Below are 21,643 nucleotides of genomic sequence, written 5' to 3'. Positions count from 1 at the left end.
CCCCAGTAAGCACACAGAATGGGCAGCGATGTATTGGCGATGTAATCCGAATATGGCGGGGATACGGAGGGTATTATTAGGCTCGTTTGATCACTGGCACGACGTCCCTGGGACTATGTTACAGCGACATGTAGCCACTATATAGATAGATATACATCGTTGTAACGTATTTCATAGCCTACATTGTACAGATGCGGTCTCATGCACATCTTCCTGACATCTGTTATAGGTACCTAGTACACATGTCAGGAAGATGAGCTGATCAACTGATCCTGCATTAACCCATTCAACAAAACAGGTCAGTAGCCTAATAGGTCACACGAAATTACTTGAAATTCCCCTTGGGGATCAATAAAGTATCTATCTAAATATATTTTCGAAATTACATGAATAGCTAAAGTAAGATAGATACATCATACACGATTACTTATTAAATTACAATTAGTAAAGTAAAGACAATTTACACAAGTTCAAATTATTATAGAAAATAGCATACTAACACATTTAAAGCTATTGTTGTATGTAGATAGATTTTGAGATAATCATCCTAATATGGTCTATACTCAGGGCTAATGTACAAAACCACTATTAAAAGCTTAAACCAGAGTATTTTAAAGTCTGAGACTGTGGGCTTCTCTTCAGGCAAAGAGATGGGAACGGTGTGCAACGGCTTGAGTTATGTTTTCTCTCATTTGGTGGGTGTGTCTCTCGATTATTGGCTGTGTTCCAGGTGATACCCAATCAGTAGAGACGTGTCTGTAAACCCCTGGTAATAAAAAGGCGGTTGCACACACACACAACAGGATGTCCAACGCACCCTGTTTCAGTTTAAAAAAAAATGTCACTTTCTCAATTTTTGGATGCCTATGGGATCATGGTAATGTTATTTGAACCCAAAGACACTGAACAATTGAGCCAAGAATAACATTTATTTATTAAGACAATTCATTATTTTTCTTAATCTGTAGCAGTAACTGAAATATACAGTATTTCTCTCTTTTGACTACACACTCGTGAGCTGTGTGTCCCTGCTTCATATCAGCTGTGTTGTTGCCAGTCGGGGAAGTCCTTGATGGCCCTCTGGGCTTCAGACTCAGGAAAGTAGGATCCCTCGGTGGTGCTGCTGCTGCTGCTGCTGTGGCAAGAAAAAAAGATTTGGGTTTTGTGCGTTATTAGAAGAAGTATCTTTTAATGCGTGGAAGGTTTTTTAATTTTATTTTTTGTTTCTTCTCCCTTTGTTTTCAAGTGGTGAGTAATAATTGTAACGTAAGTCTTGCAGATGTGAATAGAAGACCGGTTTCATCAAGTAGAATATGGCAAGCCAAATGTTGTTAACATAGTTAAATTCTCTGCTAAACCACGATCTGTTTCCTGAACTCAACTAGTCGTTTTGGTGCCTAAACTTAACTGTTGTCACCGTAGCTGTATCCCATCTAGCCTCAGCCGCTGTTAAAGGGCCATTCTGACAATATGTATTTAGATCACTTTCTAAATTAACATTATTTAAAAAGTATTTACTTTTAATACCAATGCTGCCTTTTTATGCAGCCCTCTGCATAAAATGACTTACTACTACTACTACTACTACTACTACTACTTCTTCCTACTTATTTTTACATCCTAGTCCCATTTTCAACTAAGATTTTTGTAAACTTACCACAGATTATTTGGCAAAGTAATGACTGGCAATATGGCAACTTTCCACATTTCCCCGTTGAATATCTTGGTCATCGTGGCAATTCAGACATCTAAAAATTACAAACATATACAAATTTTAAATAAGATAAGATCCTTAATTAGTCCCATAGTGGACATTTTCACTGATACTGCACCTAAAGGAAAGTACAATGACAAAAGCATCAGTAAAATGCAAGAATAAAGCAGTTAAAACAGTTAAGTATACAGACAGAAAGTTTAATAATACGGTATTCACAGTATTGCACAGAGTAGTTGATAGTTGATATTGCATAATAATGTTGCACGTGAGTAAATTGTCAGATAGGGTGCGTGTGGTCTACTTGGAGCAGTGTTGATTATAAAGTCTGACAGCAGCAGGAAGGACGTGTGGTATCTCTCCTTCACTGCACATAGGGTTACATTTGGAATACAAAATGTAACACAAGTACAACTTCCAAAGGGTTAAAATATTTATCGTTGATAGATGGATATGATTTAATGATAGTTCATTACCTACCCATTCCAAAGTCTGTGTAGGTCTTCTTCTTCTTTGGTTTCCTGTTTTCTGGAATCATTAGTGCCTCTTCCTCTGAGCAGGCCAATTCAGCAGTGGTCATCAAATCAGTTTTCAAACTCTTTCCTCTTTTCTGAAAGAGATTAATATACAGAGGTAATTATTAATGCGCCTGCCCCAAATACTAGATAGATTCGGATTACACACGTTCCCTAAACGTTCCCTAAATGTTCTGTGTTAGTGAAATAGTCACGTTATTTGGTTTATTGATTTGTTTACAGGTCACGATTTCAACGTTTATTTCGTGTACACGTCACAAATTTTTAACGTGTACAGGTCACAATTTTCGAACCTGCTCTGGGGGACACAACAACGGGGGAAACAAAACGCCACACGCCGGCCACAACAACGGGACGGGCCACCACTTGCGGGACGCAATCCCCGGGCGCAAGGAAACACAACAACAGGACGGTTGTGGTTAGGAAGAGAACAACGAGGAAAGGAAATGCAACAAGCGGGACGCGATCCCTGGTTTCCTAGGTGAAAGTCCCGTGTTGTTTGACCCGTCCATCCCCCCAACCAACCTCCCTGCACGGACTTTCACCTTATCAATACTACTTGCTACCGTCTACCACTTGTTGATCAGGCTTATACAAACACCTATTCTTGAGGTATGAAGTCCTTCATCTCTGCATTGCCTTCTCCCCCAACTCCTGCCCACATTTTCTGATCTTCCACTATACCAACATACAAACAGACACACTATGTGAAAGCTACTATTAAAAAATGCTGCTCTTTTGTGAGGATGCAGTATTTTTAGTATTGCAAACTATTGTTTTGCAATGAACACGGTGTATTCCTGAAATTTTGTAGAAGATGGTGATATTCTTAGCAAGAACCACCTTTTTAATGAGGGATAACTAGTGAAACAAACAAACAACAACTAACAGTTTACCAAAGTTACCCTTGCTATAAACATGAAACCGAAAAATATCAATCAAATTATTCGGATATTGACAATTGTATTGATCTCAAAGTCAAATGTGATTCACTATGTCCATCGAACGTGTTTAGTCCCTTTTAAAGGTCCCCTGACATGGTGCTCTTTGGATGCTTTTATATAGACCTTACTGGTCCCCTAATACTGTATCTAGACCTTAGTGGTCCCCTAATACTGTATCTAAAGTCTCTTTTATATAGACCTTAGTGGTCCCCTAATACTGTATCTGAAGTCTCTTTTATATATACCTTAGTGGTCCCCTAATACTGTATCTAAAGTCTCTTTTATATAGACCTTAGTGGTCCCCTAATACTGTATCTGAAGTCTCTTTTATATATACCTTAGTGGTCCCCTAATACTGTATCTGAAGTCTCTTTTATATATACCTTAGTGGTCCCCTAATACTGTATCTAAAGTCTCTTTTATATAGACCTTAGTGGTCCCCTAATACTGTATCTGAAGTCTCTTTTATATATTAGTGGTCCCCTAATACTGTATCTGAAGTCTCTTTTATATAGGCCTTAGTGGTCCCCTAATACTGTATCTGAAGTCTCTTTTATATAGACCTTAGTGGTCCCCTAATACTGTATCTGAAGTCTCTTTTATATAGACCTTAGTGGTCCCCTAATACTGTATCTGAAGTCTCTTTTATATATACCTTAGTGGTCCCCTAATACTGTATCTGAAGTCTCTTTTATATATACCTTAGTGGTCCCCTAATACTGTATCTGAAGTCTCTTTTATATGGACCTTAGTGGTCCCCTAATACTGTATCTTAAGTCTCTTTTATATAGACCTTAGTGGTCCCCTAATACTGTATCTGAAGTCTCTTTGATATAGACCTTAGTGGTCCCCTAATACTGTATCTGAAGTCTCTTTTATATAGACCTTAGTGGTACCCTAATACTGTATCTGAAGTCTCTTTTATATAGATCTTAGTGGTCCCCTAATACTGTATCTGAAGTCTCTTTCCCAAAATTCAGCCTTGGTGCAGAATTACAGCCACTAGAGCCAGTCCCACAATTAGCTTTCCTTAGGATGTGCCATTTCTGGGTCTGTAGCTATTGAGGAGGAGAGGGGGGGCAAAGTGGAGGGTGTGGCCTTGACCAACTGCCACTTTGCTCGTTTGAAAGCCATGATGTTTCTCTCTCTCTCTCTCTCTCTCATTGGTGGGCCAAGAAAAAAAAAAAAAAAAATTCTGTGGGGGGAAAAAAAAAAAAAAAAAAAAGGGGGGTTTTTTTTTTTTCCCACAGATTAGCCCTGATGCCGCCCATCTGAGCTTTCATTTTCTCAAAGGCAGAGCAGGATACCCAGGGCTCGGTTTACAGCTATCACCATTTCTAGCCACTGGGGGACCATAGACAGGCTGGGGGAACTCATATTAATGTTAAAAAAAACTCATAAAGTGAAATTTTCATGCCATGGGACCTTTTAAAGGACATTTCCGGCGCAAAACGAACATAGGGGTTATTAACAGATGTGTACCCACTCTGTCGTTCTCTGGGACGTGTTTTCATGCTAATCAAATGTATTTGTAGCTTAGATGAAGTTAGCGCAGACCGCTGATTAGCTTACAACTGTTTTTTTTACAATTCATGTTTTGTCTTGGTATTTTATTCATATTTACATATTTAATTTATATTAATTGTATTATTATTTAGTCAGTATTTGCTATAATACATGGTTTTATTTCAGTTAGCCTAATAGCTGGTTTGATTTGCATTGAGAGACGATTTTATGGAAAGTACCCCATGCCAATCTCTAGGTATGGTGAAGGGTATGTGATGATGTGGGGGTATGGTGAAGGGTATATGATGATGTAGGGGGGGACTATTTTAATTCCAAAGGCCAAGGGAACTTTATCAGGATGCATAGTATCCTGGATCCATGAAATAACCTTTAAAAATCTGCCTGCCTCTATGGGAATTTAAAATAGGGGTGGACTGACTTATGCCGCCTGTATTTTAACGAAGAACCTTTATTTATTTACCATACATTATTCAGTCACAAAGGAAATTGGTGTTCTTAAAGGTTGGATTTTTCCTCAGTTTTTTAATTAAGGCATTAAGATCAATTTCCTAAAGATGTTTTTTTATTCCTCTTTTTAGTCAACTTTAGCATGGGTTCATAAACCTATGCTGAGCAGCACTGTATATAACATCTGAAAGAGATTCAAATTAATTAATTTAAGCAAATTTGCAGACATGGTAAAATGTCACATTTGAAACATATTTAAACTGTATATATATATATATATATATATATATATATATATATATATATATATATATATATATATATAGCGTTAGTAGGGGTGTGCAAAAAAATCTGGATGTATAAGATGTATGTATGTGTATATACAGTATGTACATATATATATATATATATATATATTTCATTGTTTTCTCAGAATAATGTATATTTTGTTCTGTAGATTAACTGGCAGAGAACAAACAATCTCACATACAGAACAAGCTATAGCTCAGTTATCAGTTAAAGGCTACTACACAACACACACTGCTGTAGAGCAGGCCAGAAAATAATCAAATAGTCCAATGAGGGCAGACATGCACAAATTGACACATTTTGTTTCTGAAAGATACATGTGTTTAAAAGAAACTTCTCAATGCAGCAGCTTCACATTTTTTATTTTTCACTTGTAATTTATTTTAATAAGATGCCCTGTGTAGTCATTGATAAACTAAGAAGATTTAGGATGTGTATGATTTAAAACAGCACATTTTTTCACCACAGTTTAATCAATCAGACTGTATACATAACCACAACAATCACATGCAGTCATTTCTTTCCACTAAACAGAAACATGCAGTTCTTCCCTTTCTCACTTGTGTTAATATGAAGCTGAATTTGGCCAACAGCTGAGGAGGTCACACCTTCTGCTATTTAAAGGGCCACGCTGTTTTCTAGCGCTGCTGGATCCATGTATGTGTATGGGACCTCCAGCCTCTTGTTTCTGGCTTTGATGACCGCACTTAACACTTCAAGATCTCCTTGAAAATCCTTTATCAGCTCGCAGGGAATCTCCTCACTGAAATGGTCCTCTGGGTATTGGCCAAGAGGAACCTAATGAGATAAATGATACATTCAAAAGACACTGTTTAGAAATGTTTGAACCTAAACTGTTGGCTGTATAATGTACAGTTGTAGTGAGCATGATTTCTTTCTGTGGCTCAAAGAGGGTGTCTTGCTGTAATGACACAGTGAACTACTTTTTGCAACCTGAACATAAACGTGATTTATATAATAATATTTCATAAAATCTCGGGCACTTACGAAGTCAGACGACTGCTTGCTGAGTAGCCACACGGTGGCCATTCCCTGAACTGTTGTGTTGATGGCAGGGAATGTCCGCAGCATCGTGGCCTTGCTTGTTTTCCCCTTTGTGGTTGGTGGAGGAAGTTGCAGAGAGATGGGAGTGTTGGGCATCCAGCCACCATAGTCATACTGCAATGAATTCATGATTGACAGATTACTGCTTAAAGCGTAGCCCCTGGTGATACTTGGAGCAAAGTCTCATGTTGTGTGGACCCTTCTTAGTGTTTTAAAAATAGTGATTTTGATGCTATCATAGTAGTGCCCCTAGCACTCCCATTCAAAAGGACATTTGACTGAAAAACGAAAATACGGTCAATCTTAAAAGTGGCGTTTCCGTCCTAAATATGTTTTTAAACTAAATTTTGACTCAGGTACATTCAAAAAACCACCTTAAGTTGCATTTTGGCGAAAGATAAGCTTTAATACTCTTTGAAGTCACGCCGTGTCAGTCAATAGGTCAGTTGGTTCACCACTTTGGTCCACACTGATTCGTGGTCCCCAGAGGATAGATCCTAATGATTTTGGTGATCCCCTGACTTTTTACTTAGTGCCACCATGAGGTTAACGGTAACACTTTACAATAAGGTACAGAAAAAAATAGGTAGTTAATGATTAGTTACTGTTTTTGAAAGGGTAGTTACCCTTTTTCAGAAGGGTAGTTACCCTTTTTGAAAAGGGTAGTTACCCTTTTTCAGAAGGGTAACGAATGGTTAGTTACCCTTTTTGAAAAGGGTAGTTACCCTTTTTCAGAAGGGTAGTTAACCTTTTTCAGAAGTGTAACGAATGGTTAGTTACCCTTTTTAAAAAGGGTAGTTACCCTTTTTCAGAAGTTTAGTTACCCTTTTGAAAAGGGTAGTTACCATTTTTCAGAAGGGTAGTTACCCTTTTTAAAAAGGGTAGTTACCCTTTTTCAGAAGTTTAGTTACCCTTTTGAAAAGGGTAGTTACCATTTTTCAGAAGGGTAGTTACCCTTTTTGAAAAGGGTAGTTACCCTTTTCTTAAGATTTAAAAGGTAACTACCCTTTCAAAACAGTAACTAATCATTAACTACCTATTTTTTTCTGTACCTTATTGTAAAGTGTTACCCTGACATTTCCATCCGTCTCAGCTGTTCTTTGTGTTTTGTGCTGATTACTAAATGTTTACATGTTAACATGGTGAACAGAGATTGTGATCTTGGTAAACATAAACACTAAAAGTCAGCATGTTAGCGTTTTCATTTTGAGTATTTTATCATGTGTTGCATTTGTTCAAAGCATCACTGTTACTAAGTGCAGCGTCACAGACCTGTTAGCATGGCTGTAGACCAGTGGGTCTCAACAGTTTTTCCTTGGTGCCCCCCTACTCATGTCTAAGAAAAGCTGAGCACCCCCCCCCCCAAAACCGAAGTTGAGGTAACTCTCGAGATAGAGCCTTACTTTCTTTTTTGATACAGAGGAGTTATCAGCACTGTCACATTTCTCCGCCATGTTTCATTCATAAAATAGTGATGCCGTGGCGGCAGGAAAGACGAGGATACAACAAAATATATAGTTTCCATACAGACTTTTGTATACATTATATATTCCAGTGTATTATCATAATTTGTTTAACATGTGCAAATGACTTTGCCGCCACCCCTGGGGGTGCCCGGACCCCAGGTTGGGAACCACTGCTGTAGACTCTTGTTAATGCCTTCCATCTTTCTTCAGTTCAGAACTAAACTGCAACACCTCATGAACCCATTCCACAAAAATAGGTTAAATGAAAAGGCTTCACCTGTCCAGCATTCACAGCTGAGTGCTGTCCTGAGCAAGTGAAGATCACCATGGTGACAAACTTGACCAACTCAACCACGGAGGTGAAGCTCTGTGGAATTCCTGAGAATTAGAAAGAATAAACTGACTCAAAGACATCCAGATGAATAGTTGAGTTATGTTTGCATTATAATAATATAATATCGAAATGTGCACATAAAGCATCATTGATCACCATAATGAGCATTTTTTAAATTAAAACTCACCCGTGCGTGCTTGGGAAAGAAATCCATGTTCAAAAATGTCTGAAATCCACTTCTGCAGTTCGGAGTCTTTCTGGACCTCAGCATCATTCTTGTAGTAGAAACTGAGCACTCCCTGCACAAACCTTTGAGAAATGTAGGTAGGTAAAATATAAAACACATTCCTGGTTGAGATATGCATTGTTATACACACTGCAGAAGTGAGACAGTCTTTGTCTATGATTTGTTTTTTATTATTGAGTGGGGAAATTACAATTTACACTCTGTTTTTATTGAAACTGACACCTTCAATGTTTAAGTGTAGGGATGCCTCTCATCTCATCTCACCGAGATTCTCTATCAAAGTATTTCAGGCAGGAATATTGATAACATTTCATTACCAACTGCCACTCTACTCAAATCAAGAGGCAGTAGCTAGGGCGCCTAGGTAGCTCATGTGGTAGAGTGCATGCCCTTAGTGTGGTAACTTGAGGTAACTTCATCAGCGATGTCAAAGTAATGTAGGTGTTCGGCCTGTTGTTAATGTTATTTTGAAAAAGACATTAATAGGTGTGGTGGGGCTCAAATGTTGCTGATTAGTAGTTAATACCTTTAGATTATGGACAGGAAACTCTACACAAATGTTGGCTGACTCAACATGATTCATGAGAAATTGAACTGAGTTACATAAGAGAACAAAAGCTAGCTACTAAAGATAGCAGGCTTTTGGGGCTACTTTTTTCCACCTGTACTACCTTTGGATGATATCCCAAAGCTTGAGTCCATCATCCCTGTAGTAGAAGTTCGGCACAGCCTCCAAACCACGTTCAGCAATGTCGTCTGGTATGCAGAGGGAGCTGTAGGTCATTGAGGACAGTGATGTCTGCAGGATTTTTTTCATACCCTCTCCACCAGAAGCTGCAAACTAGATAAGAGTCAGATATGTAAGGAATGTAGTTAGACACAAATACTGTAAATTACATTGAAAAAAAAAACTTTGTTTAGTGAGCTTCTTGGTATTTATGTACCTGTGTAAAAACTCCAGTCTCAGATATTAGAAGACTTCGAGCTAAGTAATCGATCTGCAGAGTGTAGCGAGTGTGAGGTATGAGGAGCTGAGGGAAAGAGGGAACTCTGTTAGTAACACTATTACATGTTAACAAAGTCAGAAATCTGGATGCTTCTATACCATTTAACAGTGAGAAATGCTTGCAAATAAATACACACAAACCTGATTCATCTACTTTGGAAGACAAAAAAAATCAAGTTGATAAAACTACAACTACAGTAAGTTGAGTATTCAGCCTTCAGTTACCTTGTACAGTGGATGCACCATTGGCACATTACGCAGCAGTGACACTGCAAACACTTCAGCCAGCAGATGAGTGCGCAGCAGGTGAACATTGAGTTGATGCTCACTGAAATCTGCACTCCTCACAAAAATCTTGGCCATCAACCAGTCGTACTCAGAATCGGTAGGAAAGAAGATGGGGTTGTCATCTGCTGGAGTCTGCTTCAGCTGCAGGAGAAGGAAGGGGGATGTGGTTTATTCAATCCAATGGATCCATTTCCAGTACTGGTTATCAATGTTAAAGAATGTTGTGTAATTGTTGTATGTTGTCGTCTATTTACTAAAGATTTCTTTTGCTACTAAGTTAGTTGATCCCTTAAGAGGAAATTCATATTTTCATTGAATCCCAGGTCAGAGCACAGGATCAGTTCATCCTCAATCAACAATGATTTCATGTCTAACTTCTTATGTCTTTGACATAAGGAAAGAGGGAGGTAAGCCGTCTGGCAATTGCAATGAAAATACCTTAAATATAGATTTTTCTCTGAGCCATGTCTTCATATGCAGTATGTTTGCTCTCCATTGGTAATTTTAATTATTTTACTAAAGGTATTTCTGTCTACCCTGTAAATATTTCAATATATGACATATAAGGAAGTAGGAAGAGTGATTACTCCCTAACCTAAAGCCTAACTATAAGCTACATTTGAGTTCTAATCTCACCTGGATAGCAATTGGCATCAGTTTATCATCAGGTGTTTCGTGGAACAGGACGAGGGGAGCCATCAAGTACTGCTTCTTCCCATTGATGGTGTTTGCCTTCACTCCATCCAAAAGCTTGTAGTCACACAGGAATATGTTGCCTTTCTGTTTGAAAGTTTAGTGAGGATGAGAAACTATTTGACTCACATGCATACAGTGTGGATATTACATACACTAAGCAAACATTCAACATGCAATTCCTAATTGAACATGTCATGGGGCAGAACACGATTGTTTCAAATACTAAGGTCAATCAAGATCAGGATATTCACCTCCATTTCATTTCTCAAGCTACCCTGACCATGGAGGAAGACCATGTCGTCAGTGACAGGAAAGTTATCGGGCAGAGCTGAACAACGTCGGATCAACATGGGGTTGAGACCATTTAGATACTGGTAGCCAAAAAAAGCATCCTCCTCCCAATGTTCCTGGACATAGTCTGGAAAATGAATAGAGTTAAACTTGACTGAGTTTCAAAATGTTGGCTAGAAAATCTTACTCTGCATCACTGTTATCAGCTTATGTGTACACTGCATGTGAAACTGAAACAAGGAAAACAATGTGTTACACATGGACAAAGCATACAATTAGGAAACCCTAACTTAGGTTTAGACACATTTACTTCTGTCACCTTTTTGAGCCAAGTACAGAAGCCAATAAACTATTTAGTATTTAGTAGTGTTTTTTTAGGTAGGAATGCAGTCGAATATCTGAGTAAATACAGTGTAGTGTACTACCAGGGGCGTAGCACAAAATTCTGGGCCCTGTAGAAAGGCATTTTCTATGGGCCCCTCCCCACATCGACAGCTATTCATTCTAGTATGTTTTTGGGCCCTCCTCACATGAGTGCGCCATGTACTCAGTCCACACCCCCAGTCCGACGCCCCTGTGTACTACTATAAATACAGTATCAAGTATTTCATGAAACGTCCATGATAGTACCTGATATGTCAGTCCGTTTGGAGCAGAACACCCGATTGATATCATCAATATTTGTCCAGTTCTTCTTGCAATCAGCCAGACCCTTAAGTTGCAGTTCAGTCAGCCTAGAAAATAAAAGTAGAGTAACTTCATTATTCTGCCTTAAATCGCATTGATAGTCAGGTACATAGTAACACAGATAGATTTCTGCCAGAAATTGAGGACCTTACCCAGTGGCTGCAGTGAAGAGAAACTCTGTGTCCTTAGTAAAGGAGAAGCGGACCTCACAAGGCAAAGAATGAGGGTCTGTTGTCTTCATGCAGTGGGGTATTCCCTCTGCATACACATGCCAGCTGGAATAAATATAGAAGAGCAGAGAGGTTAGCAACTTTGGACTACATACCAGTGTAACTCCCATTTATCTAAGAATAATGTACTGTCCTAGGCATGTATTTATTTATGTAATATTGCAATTTTGCAGCATACTGTATGTTATAGTATAATGAATTTAAATAATCCCTGGCAGGTGTAACAACGTCATATTGTGGTTTATTTATCATTGTGTGCCATGAATGTAGAATACTGTATTAACCAAAGGTGGAGGAGGTTTGGAGGCATGTTAGTTTTGGAGTGCATGAAATAAAAACGTGTTGCTCTGAGCTCTCACCGATAGTCCTTCTCTCTTTGATTCAGTTCCATCTCCCGACTGTACCTGCCAAGATGATGGTTGTCTTCGAAGACTCTCAGAGCTTGGAGAAAGAACCACAACACAGGTTGAATTTGTTTATACCATATATACAGTATAGTATGTTGGCATGAATTAACTTCAGCCTTCTTATAGACTGGCTGGCAGAACGTGTCTTTATTTTATGTCTTCTGTGGTCAGTGAACAGCGTACAGGATGCCAAGCTAATTTAGACAAACCTGTTCCCTCTCGGAAGCGGTGCACCTCGCTGTCAGTGATCCAGCGGTAGATAGGAAAGGTGTAGGTATCTCCCTCAGGAGATTTCACTTCCACCTTGGCGGGGAACCAAGAGTCTTGAGGGAACAGTGGGAGACACTGTTTGTCCAGCTCTATCAGGACCAGCTTTCCAATGGAAACAGGGCAGGATATCACCTGGAGTAATAAAATAAAAAAGAAATAAAAGTGATTATACATTACAAGTACAAAGCAACTTACATTAAGTGCATTCAACCATTTGGATACAACCCCAAAATTGCAAGAATCATGCAACTTCATCAAATATGCTGAACTGCTGGTGGAATGCAGCCATCATTAATGGTTAGACTATACCTGTGCTTTTCCTACTATGACATGTCAACATGTCTGCCGTGAAAAAGGTCTATTACCTGCTCATTCCATTAACCTGGCCTGTCCTACCTGAGGTTGGGTACCGAAACCCGGTTCCACTGTGGTAGGAATCAGACCAGATTAGATGTCAATTTTGGTTCCTCATTTTGGTTCTGCTTAATGTGTCGACTGAAATATTTTCCCTCTGTCGCTCCGAAACGGACGTAAAAATATCACACTTTCTCTGTAGTCTACCGTTAGCTAGCTACCGTAAATGTAGGCTACTTTTAAAATGCCATATTTTCCCTCTGTGCTCACCAAAATGGACGTAAAAGCACATTAACCATTCACTGCACGTGTTCGCTAAGTGACTTAGGTTTACTTATTATATATTTAAGTACTTTAAAAGGTTAATATATTGCTAAATTTAAATAATTTTCAATTCAAAACCTACCGTTTAGTGAAACCTGCCAGCTACATTTAAAAACAGCCATAAAACAAGAGATGATCATAGAGTGTATTTGATAACCAAGAACTGAGCCGTAACATCGCAATAATTATACAATTCCTAAATGTAAAAGGGGGGAGAAAGTCTAACTTGTGCAATATAATCCCAGTATTTGATGTGAATAAGATCTCATATAGGCAACGTTGAGGAAGCATGTAATACATTACATAAACGGAGAGAGGGATATTTCAGACTCACTGTTCCTTTGGTGAATTGTAAAGCTCCATTGAGCCACGTGCGTTCACTCTCCCCATCTGTTCCTACCAGCTTAATGAAGACATTGTTAAAAGTGGTGGCATAGGCAAGATCGCCAGTGGATAGAGTCACTTCATAATTCACCATTTTCACTCTGGAAAGCAGCAGAATCCTGGTGGGGAGAGATCAATAATAACCATTCTCAGCATGGATTAGGTTAACTACCACTAGCTGAAACTGAGTGCAAAACATCTTTGAAATACTGCTATCACTATTAAATTGGTCTTTTACATTTCAAAAAGCCTCTCTCTTACCTGTTAATGAGACCACAATGTTCCTTTGATGAACTGTTCTTTTGATAAGAGTAGTCACCATTGAATGCTCTTTTTATACATACACTTTGGTGGGAGTGTCCTGTCAGTAGGAGTAGTACATAGTCAACTGTGGTGATGAAATACTTACTGTATATGACGTGAGCATCACAGTCTAATAAAATTTGTATTTAAAAGTTTATCCAGATTCATCAGATTTTGTTTTATAATATACATATATATATATATATATATATATATATATATATATATATATATATATATATATATATATATATATATATATATATAAACTGTAACATTATAGTAACCAATATCTATGGCATGGCAAAGACATTTAGTGGATTATACAGTAGAGAGAATTCAGTAAAGTAGCAAGCAAAGTAAACAAAGTAAATGCAAATATTAGTTATGGAATCACCAAATGCACAAATCACTGAGTTATTTTTATTGTTTCTAACATAAACATACACTCACTGTTATGAAATGATCCTATGGTTCGTATTCGAGGGGTCAGCATGTTAAATGTGAATATGTTCTACTGTCTTCTCTCCTCTGGGACAGGAAACTGAATATCTTTGAGTTGTGGACAAAAACAAAACAAGACATTAGAGGACGTCATCTTGGGCATTTGGGAAACACTGATCCACATTTTAGAGACCAAACAACTCATCCATTCATCCAGAACTTAATCCACACATTAATCCACCATGAAAATAATCAGTAGTAGTTGTAGCTCTACTTTGCTCCACTACATAAAAATACATATTTCTATACCTTTGGATATCTCTGAACTGCTGTGACACGATGTGAAACAGTTCACTACTGTATCTTAAGTGCAACAATTTTGATGTCTGCCTTGAACAAACAAGGCGGTCGTCTCTCAGCGCAGCGTAGATGTCTCGCGGACATTCAGAACTTTCTTTAGCGGAGACGGAGCCGAGCAGCAGCAACAGCTTAAAACTCACAGAGATCTGCATTCTTGCAATGTGAATTGAATGTAAACCGGTGTGAGCTTTATATAGAAGCCTACAGCAAAGGACGTCACAGATGTTTAACCTTAGTGTTTTCTTCTCGTCGACCATGCACTTGTTGTCCTCCTTGTCTGTTTTGCCAGTTTTTAAAGCATAGTATAAATTATCATCCAATTCTGTGTCGTCTTAGCCAACTTCTTTCCAACCTATTACCACTACTTTTAGGCTTATTCTTTTAATATATGGTCAAAAAACCTAATTCATATAAAAATATACGTAATTTCTGAGTTTAAAAAAAGCTGAAACTATGAATTATTTTGACTAACATTGGGCCTCATTCACCAACTGTTCTTACGCACTTTTTACAAAGATTCTGGGATTCACTAATGTTTTCTTAACTTCTGTTTTGTTTATTTGATCAGGACAATGCACATTAATGAACATTTCAGTAAATGCGCCAGTGTTAGCCAGTCGGCTAATTTTCAACTGTAGTCCTAATTATACAGCACCTGGAGAAAACCCACGCAAGCACGGGGAGAACACGTAAACTCCACACAGAAAGGCCTGAGACAACCTGGGTTTGAACCCAGAACCTTTTTGCTGTGAGGCAGAAGTGCTAACCACTGAGCCACCATGCTCCATAAACTTGGATTTGTTCTCAGCTAAGAACAAAATCTACGAACACTGAAAAGCACTCTTACGCACATTTGAGTGATGACAATTTGCTCCAAATAATTGATTACTGCATTTTATTTAATTCTACAGTCGTTTACAATGATAGTATTGTACTGTAATGTATTTCTGATCATTTGTTGAAAAAAAAATCATAATATGCAAAAAACACTAACACTGCAGTTTACATCAGCAATTAAACTGATTAAATCCTGCATTATTTGGTGATTCATCGCGTTATTTATGGAGCCAAAATGCAGTGGTAGAATGTAACAAAGTACAAATTCTTCGTTACTGTACTTAAGTACATTTATCATGTATCTGTACTTTACTTACTTAAGTAGACTCAATAGTGCATAGCCTACTTTTGACTTTTACTTTGTTACATTTTGCAGCAATTATCTATACTTTCTATTCCACTACATTTCTACAATGTTCCGTTACATTTTCTGATCAGTTTCTCCTCTGCCACAACGTCTTCCTGACCGTCACACGTTTGTCTCACCAGTGAAGTTTGGTTGCCATAGATACTGTATATATGGGGCACCGCCGATCCAAGCCGCCTCTGGTGCTGCAGAGCCCGGGCGCAGCGCCGATGACCCTCGGTAATACAGCCCCGGTAAAAGTGAAAATGAAAATGTTTGTTTTTTATTATTCCTGTTTTTAAATCATAGTTGCCTCTCCACAGCGTCGTTTACTCCTCCGCGAGGCTGCGTAAGGACCTTTTCACATCTCCCCATGTCCGCTGCTTCACACACTTTATTTGCTTACTTGCATGGTTAAAGAAAATAAAATCGTCTTAAAATACATCCATGAATAAAACCATTCGCATTCTGATTCTAACAACACATTTCCGTTTTATGCTGGTTAGGATAGGGACTTCTTTTAAAAGCCAGGCCTTGTTTGTGGTAGTGGACACCTTATACTTTTACTAAAGTAAATATGTACGTGGGATTCATCAATCCTAAAGGCCTTTTTATAGTTGTGCGTCGAATCGACGGCGCAGGGTCCGGCGTAGACGCAGACCCCTCTGGGTCTACGCAGGACCCTACGCCGTAGCCTGCCGCGCACCTCTCGAAAAATTTAACTACACGTAGCAGCGACGCACGTTATCGCGCTCGTCCGGCTTGGTAGCGTTGCATTTCCCCCTAGTCATTTTCTGGTTCTCCTTCTCCATAAACAACATGAAATCAAGGAGAGGGACAACTGTTCCTGCTACAGATTCCCCACCACCTTAAAGGCCGTTTTACATTTGTGCGGAGGCTCCACGCAGAGCTCTCGCCGTAGCCTATGTAAGTGGCCTGATGTTTATACTTGTGCGCTGGTGTGCGCGTCGAGCCGCATGTGTGTGTGTGTGTGTGTGTGTGGTAGAGGGAGAAGTGAGAGAGTGCCGGCGATCGGAGCGAGTAGCGACTCTAGAATCATAGTGAGAGAAACAAAGTGTCTTTCCTTTGTTTTCTGACCACGGTGGGAAATATTTAGCAGTAGAAGTGAACCCTCTCCTTGATTTCATGTTGTTTATGGACAAGGAGAACCAGGACATGAGTCGGGGGAAATGCAACACGGCCGAGCGACGTGCATCGCGGCACGGCGTAGGGTCCGGCGTAGACGCAGCCGTCAATTCGACGCACAACTATAAAAAGGCCCTAAGAACACAGGTGCGAACAATTCTACTGTTTAAGAACACGTCATGAATCCAGCGTAGACTTTTTGTAGAAACTTTCTTAAGAACATATATAAGAGAAAACTTAGGAAAATATTGGTGAATGAGGCCCATTGATATCAATAGGAACATATGTTGATGGTTATCACAGACTGGTATAAGTCAAAGTTTAGTCAGGATACTGTTTTGAAACCATTACAATTATTTTAATGGCAGCCAATAATCACACCTGTTCAATAATCAGACCTGGTCTGTTTTGCCTATTAATAAAGCATAAAGTATAAATTATCACCCAATTCTATGTTAGACCTTCTAGACAACTTCATTCCAACTCACTAGTTTTACACTTATTTTTTCTAAAATATAAAAAAATTCAAAAAATAAATAAACAAAAAAGCCTCTGATGATGCAAAATGATGATTTTTGCATCATCAGAGGTTGTTTTTCAGACCCACAATTCAGCTATCTCTCGTCTCAGGGGGACATGAAGGAGGGAAGCATGGCCATTCGCATGGGCTTCTAATACAAAGCTTAATGCTAATCGGTGAAGTATCCCTTTAAGATCAGATGAATCTATGTTTATGGATAATCACTGACTGGTATATGTTAGTGATTAGTCAGGATATGGTTTTGAAACCATTTTATTCTTTTTAATGGCAGCCAATAATCACACCTGGTGTCTTCCCAGGTATAAAGTGACCTGGTCTGCTTTGCTTGTTTATAAAGCATAGACAATTATAATTAATCACTCAATTCTGTGTTACCACTTTTATCCAACTTCATTCCAACTCATCACAACTAGTTTTACACTTACATTTTCCATTCATGGTTGACAGAGCTCCTTTGCATGAAACTATACATACTTTCTGAGTAAAATGAGGATCATCAATCATTAGTTCTTTTGGATTAATGACTGGTATGTGACAATTATTAGCCAGGATATCCCCAGGTCAAAATGTACTGATACAATTGTATTCATAAACAACGGAGAGCTAACAAAAAGGAAAACACTAATTTACGGAAAATTGTCTAGACCCCATTTAGTGTGTGTGTGCGTGTTCATCTGCTGAAAATCATATTGATCCATTGCCCAATTTCAGGATGTTGTTCGTGCGTGTGTGTGTGTGTGTGAGAATGCATGTGCGTGCACATATGTGTACATGTGCATGTTTTTCATGTATGTATGTGTTTGTGTGCATTTCCATGTGCTGGAAAGCAAAATAATGTGATCCATTACATGAGGAAGTTTTCAGCTGCTGTTTGTATGAATGTGTGTGTTGGAGGTGTGTATGTGTGTGTCCGTGTGTGTGGGTGTTTGTGTGTGTCTCCGCATGTGCATGCAGATTCAAATTAATTAATTTTAAGCAAATGTGTACACATGGTAAAATGTCCCATTTGAAACAGATTTCTACTGATATATTTATATAGAGTTTGATTGTGACACATCGGTCCGACTCCTATCTATAAAATAATCTATTTCTGTATTTCTGTAACCCTTGTGTAACAGACAATAAAGTATTATCTTATCTTATCTAATAACAACAACACTGTGGGTGCGTCCACATGATACAAGCCTTCTGTGATGTAATTAGCTTTGTAGCAACTCATTTGGTAATGTAACGGACGTTCATTAATTTAAAAAAGTTACACACTAAAGCTTCAACACTGGGGGCTGGTACAGTGCATTGTCCCTGTAGGGATGTGCCCTGCGTTGCCATTTTGACGGTGTTGATATGATTTTGGGCAACGACCTGGCGGGGCGTGCTGGGTGGGCTGGTGCTACGTCTCCACGGACACCTGTGGTTGTGTCCAGGCAGCTAGCATTCCTAGAGCAGGAGGAGAGTGACCTGGAATTTATGGATGGTTTTTCAGTCTGTCCCATTGTGCTTCTTCCAGACCCATTTGATTCAGGTGTTTCCTAAACCTGTGACGTGTACACGGAGCTGTTCTGGGGTGTAGCATAGTTGGGGGGCCTGCAGAACAACTTGTTCCACTGCCTCTTTAGAGCTTCTCCAGGCATAGAGGTTTCTGGGTGGAGATTGGCTGACTGGCTGACTTTACCTAATCATTTTATCTATTTATCATATAAACAATGTTTCAAAGGCCACTGGTTCTTGCTGACTGTCTTTGTGTCAGTGTCACCGGTCAGTCAGTTTGTTGAAGAAATAAGTCTAATTCTTTTTTCCTGTAAGCTATAATAATGCTTTTAAAAATATCCATGGAAGTGGCGTCACAATCACCCAGAGCCCAAAGGGACACCTTCACAATTTAATACACATTACGAAGCAAAATGTACGGAGTATTTCCCTCTGAGTAGACGTAGAAAGTGGCATGAAAAAAACATTTGTACTTAACATTAATTGAGTACTTGTACAACACATTGTGATCTCTTACAGGCTGTCTGGGGGTTTTCCAGGAAGCTTTCTGTTATGGTTTCTTGATGCGTGATAAGTGCAAAGCTGCTGAGAATAGTGATTGAAACAGAGGAAGTGGTTGGTTTGGGAACAAAAAAAACGTAATTTATTCAGTGTGAAGTGAGTCAAACATGAACAAATCTTTTAAATATCTGTCCAGTGCAACAGTCCGGCAGGTTGTATAACCCTAATATATCAAGTATATGTTTGTCAGTGTGCTGAAGCTGTACCATAAACCCCCCCCCCCTCACTGATAAACGCTGCTTATTTTTTCCCTATAACTCGATTATAAAACCGTTTTAACTTCTAAATATTGAGGCAAAGTATTTCAACCCTGAATTCAGATCTGATCAAGAGATTCAAATACTGACTGTGTCGTTGCTTTAAGAGAAGGTAATGTGATGTTCAACCTTTACTCTCCCACTTTAGGGGTTAATTACACAAAACTCAGTTTGGTCACTGAACTGTAACATCAAACAAGGAATGATTAACAGAAAACAAAACTAATAGGGTGTTCTAGTTCAAGGGGTTTCACCAGAAGTTAATAGTCATACACCAGTTTGTTTGCCATCTGTGGTTGCTGAGCATAGATCCAATAGGCCATTAACTTTCTCAGGTGTGTTCTGTGTGTGAGTCAGAGTTTTTGTACGATGTGGGTTCACATGTTTTAAAAAGAATCTAGTCTCAGTGACTCACTCTAAAAGCATGCAGTTGTGACCTTCATGACTTCAGTCTCCTCTTCTCTCTCTGTGGACCATTTGGACCAAACACAGTTGGAATCAGCTCTGAGATCATCTATATTTAATTTCTTTATTATGAAGCTGAAGACTGTATTATGAATCTAGGTGTATCTGAATGGGTGTGTGTGTAAGTTTCATATATTTTCTTGTTAGAGTTCGGCTGCTACATGTGTGTGTCTTTGTCAGAAGAAAATAAATGTGACGTAACATGTTTTGCATTCAGACAGAATAACTTGTTGGAGCTGATCCAAGAAACACAGAAACATGTTTACTAGCAGAAAAAACTGATAGAAAACAGATGCACTGAACTGTATGTAACATATAAATGTACTCTTTTTTTAAATATTAATCATAAATGCAGTTATGTTCCTGTCTTTCCACTGGGCCTATTGTCCCTCGAGTAGTGGAGCTGATTATTCTGCAGACTTGAAATGCTCCTCTGGAGAAAAGAGTGAAAGCTGCCACCTGCTGGCTGTCTGACTGCATTACATCATGCTTTATTTCTTCTCAGATTCAGATTCCTTTTATTCATTGTCATTGTAAAAAAATACAAGGAAATTCCATTGCACCAAGTGAGGAATGCTCTCAAGCAATAAAAATAAAACAAAACTATATAAATAACATTTGTGCATTCCACTTCCACACGCAGACCGACACTCACACTATCAGCAGGTACACTGCCAACATATTCTGTAAACATAAATAGATACAATTCATTGCCCAATCCCAGTTAGCTGGATCATTTCATGGTAGTGTTCAGTGTATTGACGGCCTTTGGGTAAAAACTGTTCAACAATCTAGTGGTGCGTGTTTTAAGTGTTCGTCTGCCTGAGGGCAGAAGGTTAAAGAGATGGTGGGCAGGGAGGGAAGAGTCATTCAGTATAGTTGTTTTTTAGAAGCAGCGGGAGGTAAAGATGTCTTCCAAAGCAGGTAGGTGTGTGTTGGTTATTTTCTGAGCAGCTTTTCTCAGCACATGATTGGCTCAATGTCTGCATCATCAGTTTATCTTTATTAACACTGGACACTTTTTATACAGTGCCTTGCGAAAGTATTCGGCCCCCTTGAACTTTGACCTTTTGCCACATTTCAGGCCTCAAACATAAAGATATAAAACTGTAATTTTTTGTGAAGAATCAACAACAAGTGGGACACAATCATGAAGTGGAACGAAATTTATTGGATATTTCAAACCTTTTAAACAAATAAAAAACTGAAATATTGGACGTGCAAAATTATTCAGCCCCCTTAAGTTAATACTTTGTAGTAGCGCCACCTTTTGCTGCGATTACAGCTGTAAGTCGCTTGGGGTATGTCTCTATCAGTTTTGCACATCGAGAGACTGACATTTTTGCCCATTCCTCCTTGCAAAACAGCT

The 21,643-nt window shown here is 38.8% G+C and overlaps 2 protein-coding genes across 4 annotated transcripts in view; both read right to left on the bottom strand.

Annotated features, from left to right (window-relative positions):
• LOC120572816 (low affinity immunoglobulin gamma Fc region receptor II-like) overlaps positions 1 to 21,643 on the bottom strand; it is a 56,089-nt gene that overhangs the window by 9,763 nt on the left and 24,683 nt on the right. The gene's annotated exons all lie outside the window — the stretch shown is intronic.
• LOC120572764 (polyunsaturated fatty acid lipoxygenase ALOX15B-like) lies at positions 5,999 to 13,824 on the bottom strand. Its single transcript, XM_039822191.1, has 15 exons — positions 13,788 to 13,824; positions 13,477 to 13,645; positions 12,404 to 12,596; positions 12,147 to 12,228; positions 11,710 to 11,832; positions 11,501 to 11,604; positions 10,831 to 10,997; positions 10,520 to 10,663; positions 9,821 to 10,024; positions 9,534 to 9,620; positions 9,261 to 9,430; positions 8,530 to 8,651; positions 8,286 to 8,386; positions 6,486 to 6,656; positions 5,999 to 6,275 (listed from the first exon to the last, which is right to left on the bottom strand). Exons 2-15 carry the CDS (start codon positions 13,618 to 13,620, stop codon positions 6,096 to 6,098), a joined length of 1,992 nt encoding a protein of 663 aa, XP_039678125.1. The 5' UTR covers positions 13,621 to 13,645; positions 13,788 to 13,824; the 3' UTR covers positions 5,999 to 6,095.

Source organism: Perca fluviatilis, chromosome 14, assembly GCF_010015445.1.
Source record: "Perca fluviatilis chromosome 14, GENO_Pfluv_1.0, whole genome shotgun sequence".
In the NCBI taxonomy this organism is placed as follows: domain Eukaryota; kingdom Metazoa; phylum Chordata; class Actinopteri; order Perciformes; family Percidae; genus Perca; species Perca fluviatilis.
Note: the sequence above shows the minus strand (reverse complement) of the source record. Positions and strands in the feature narration are given on the sequence as shown.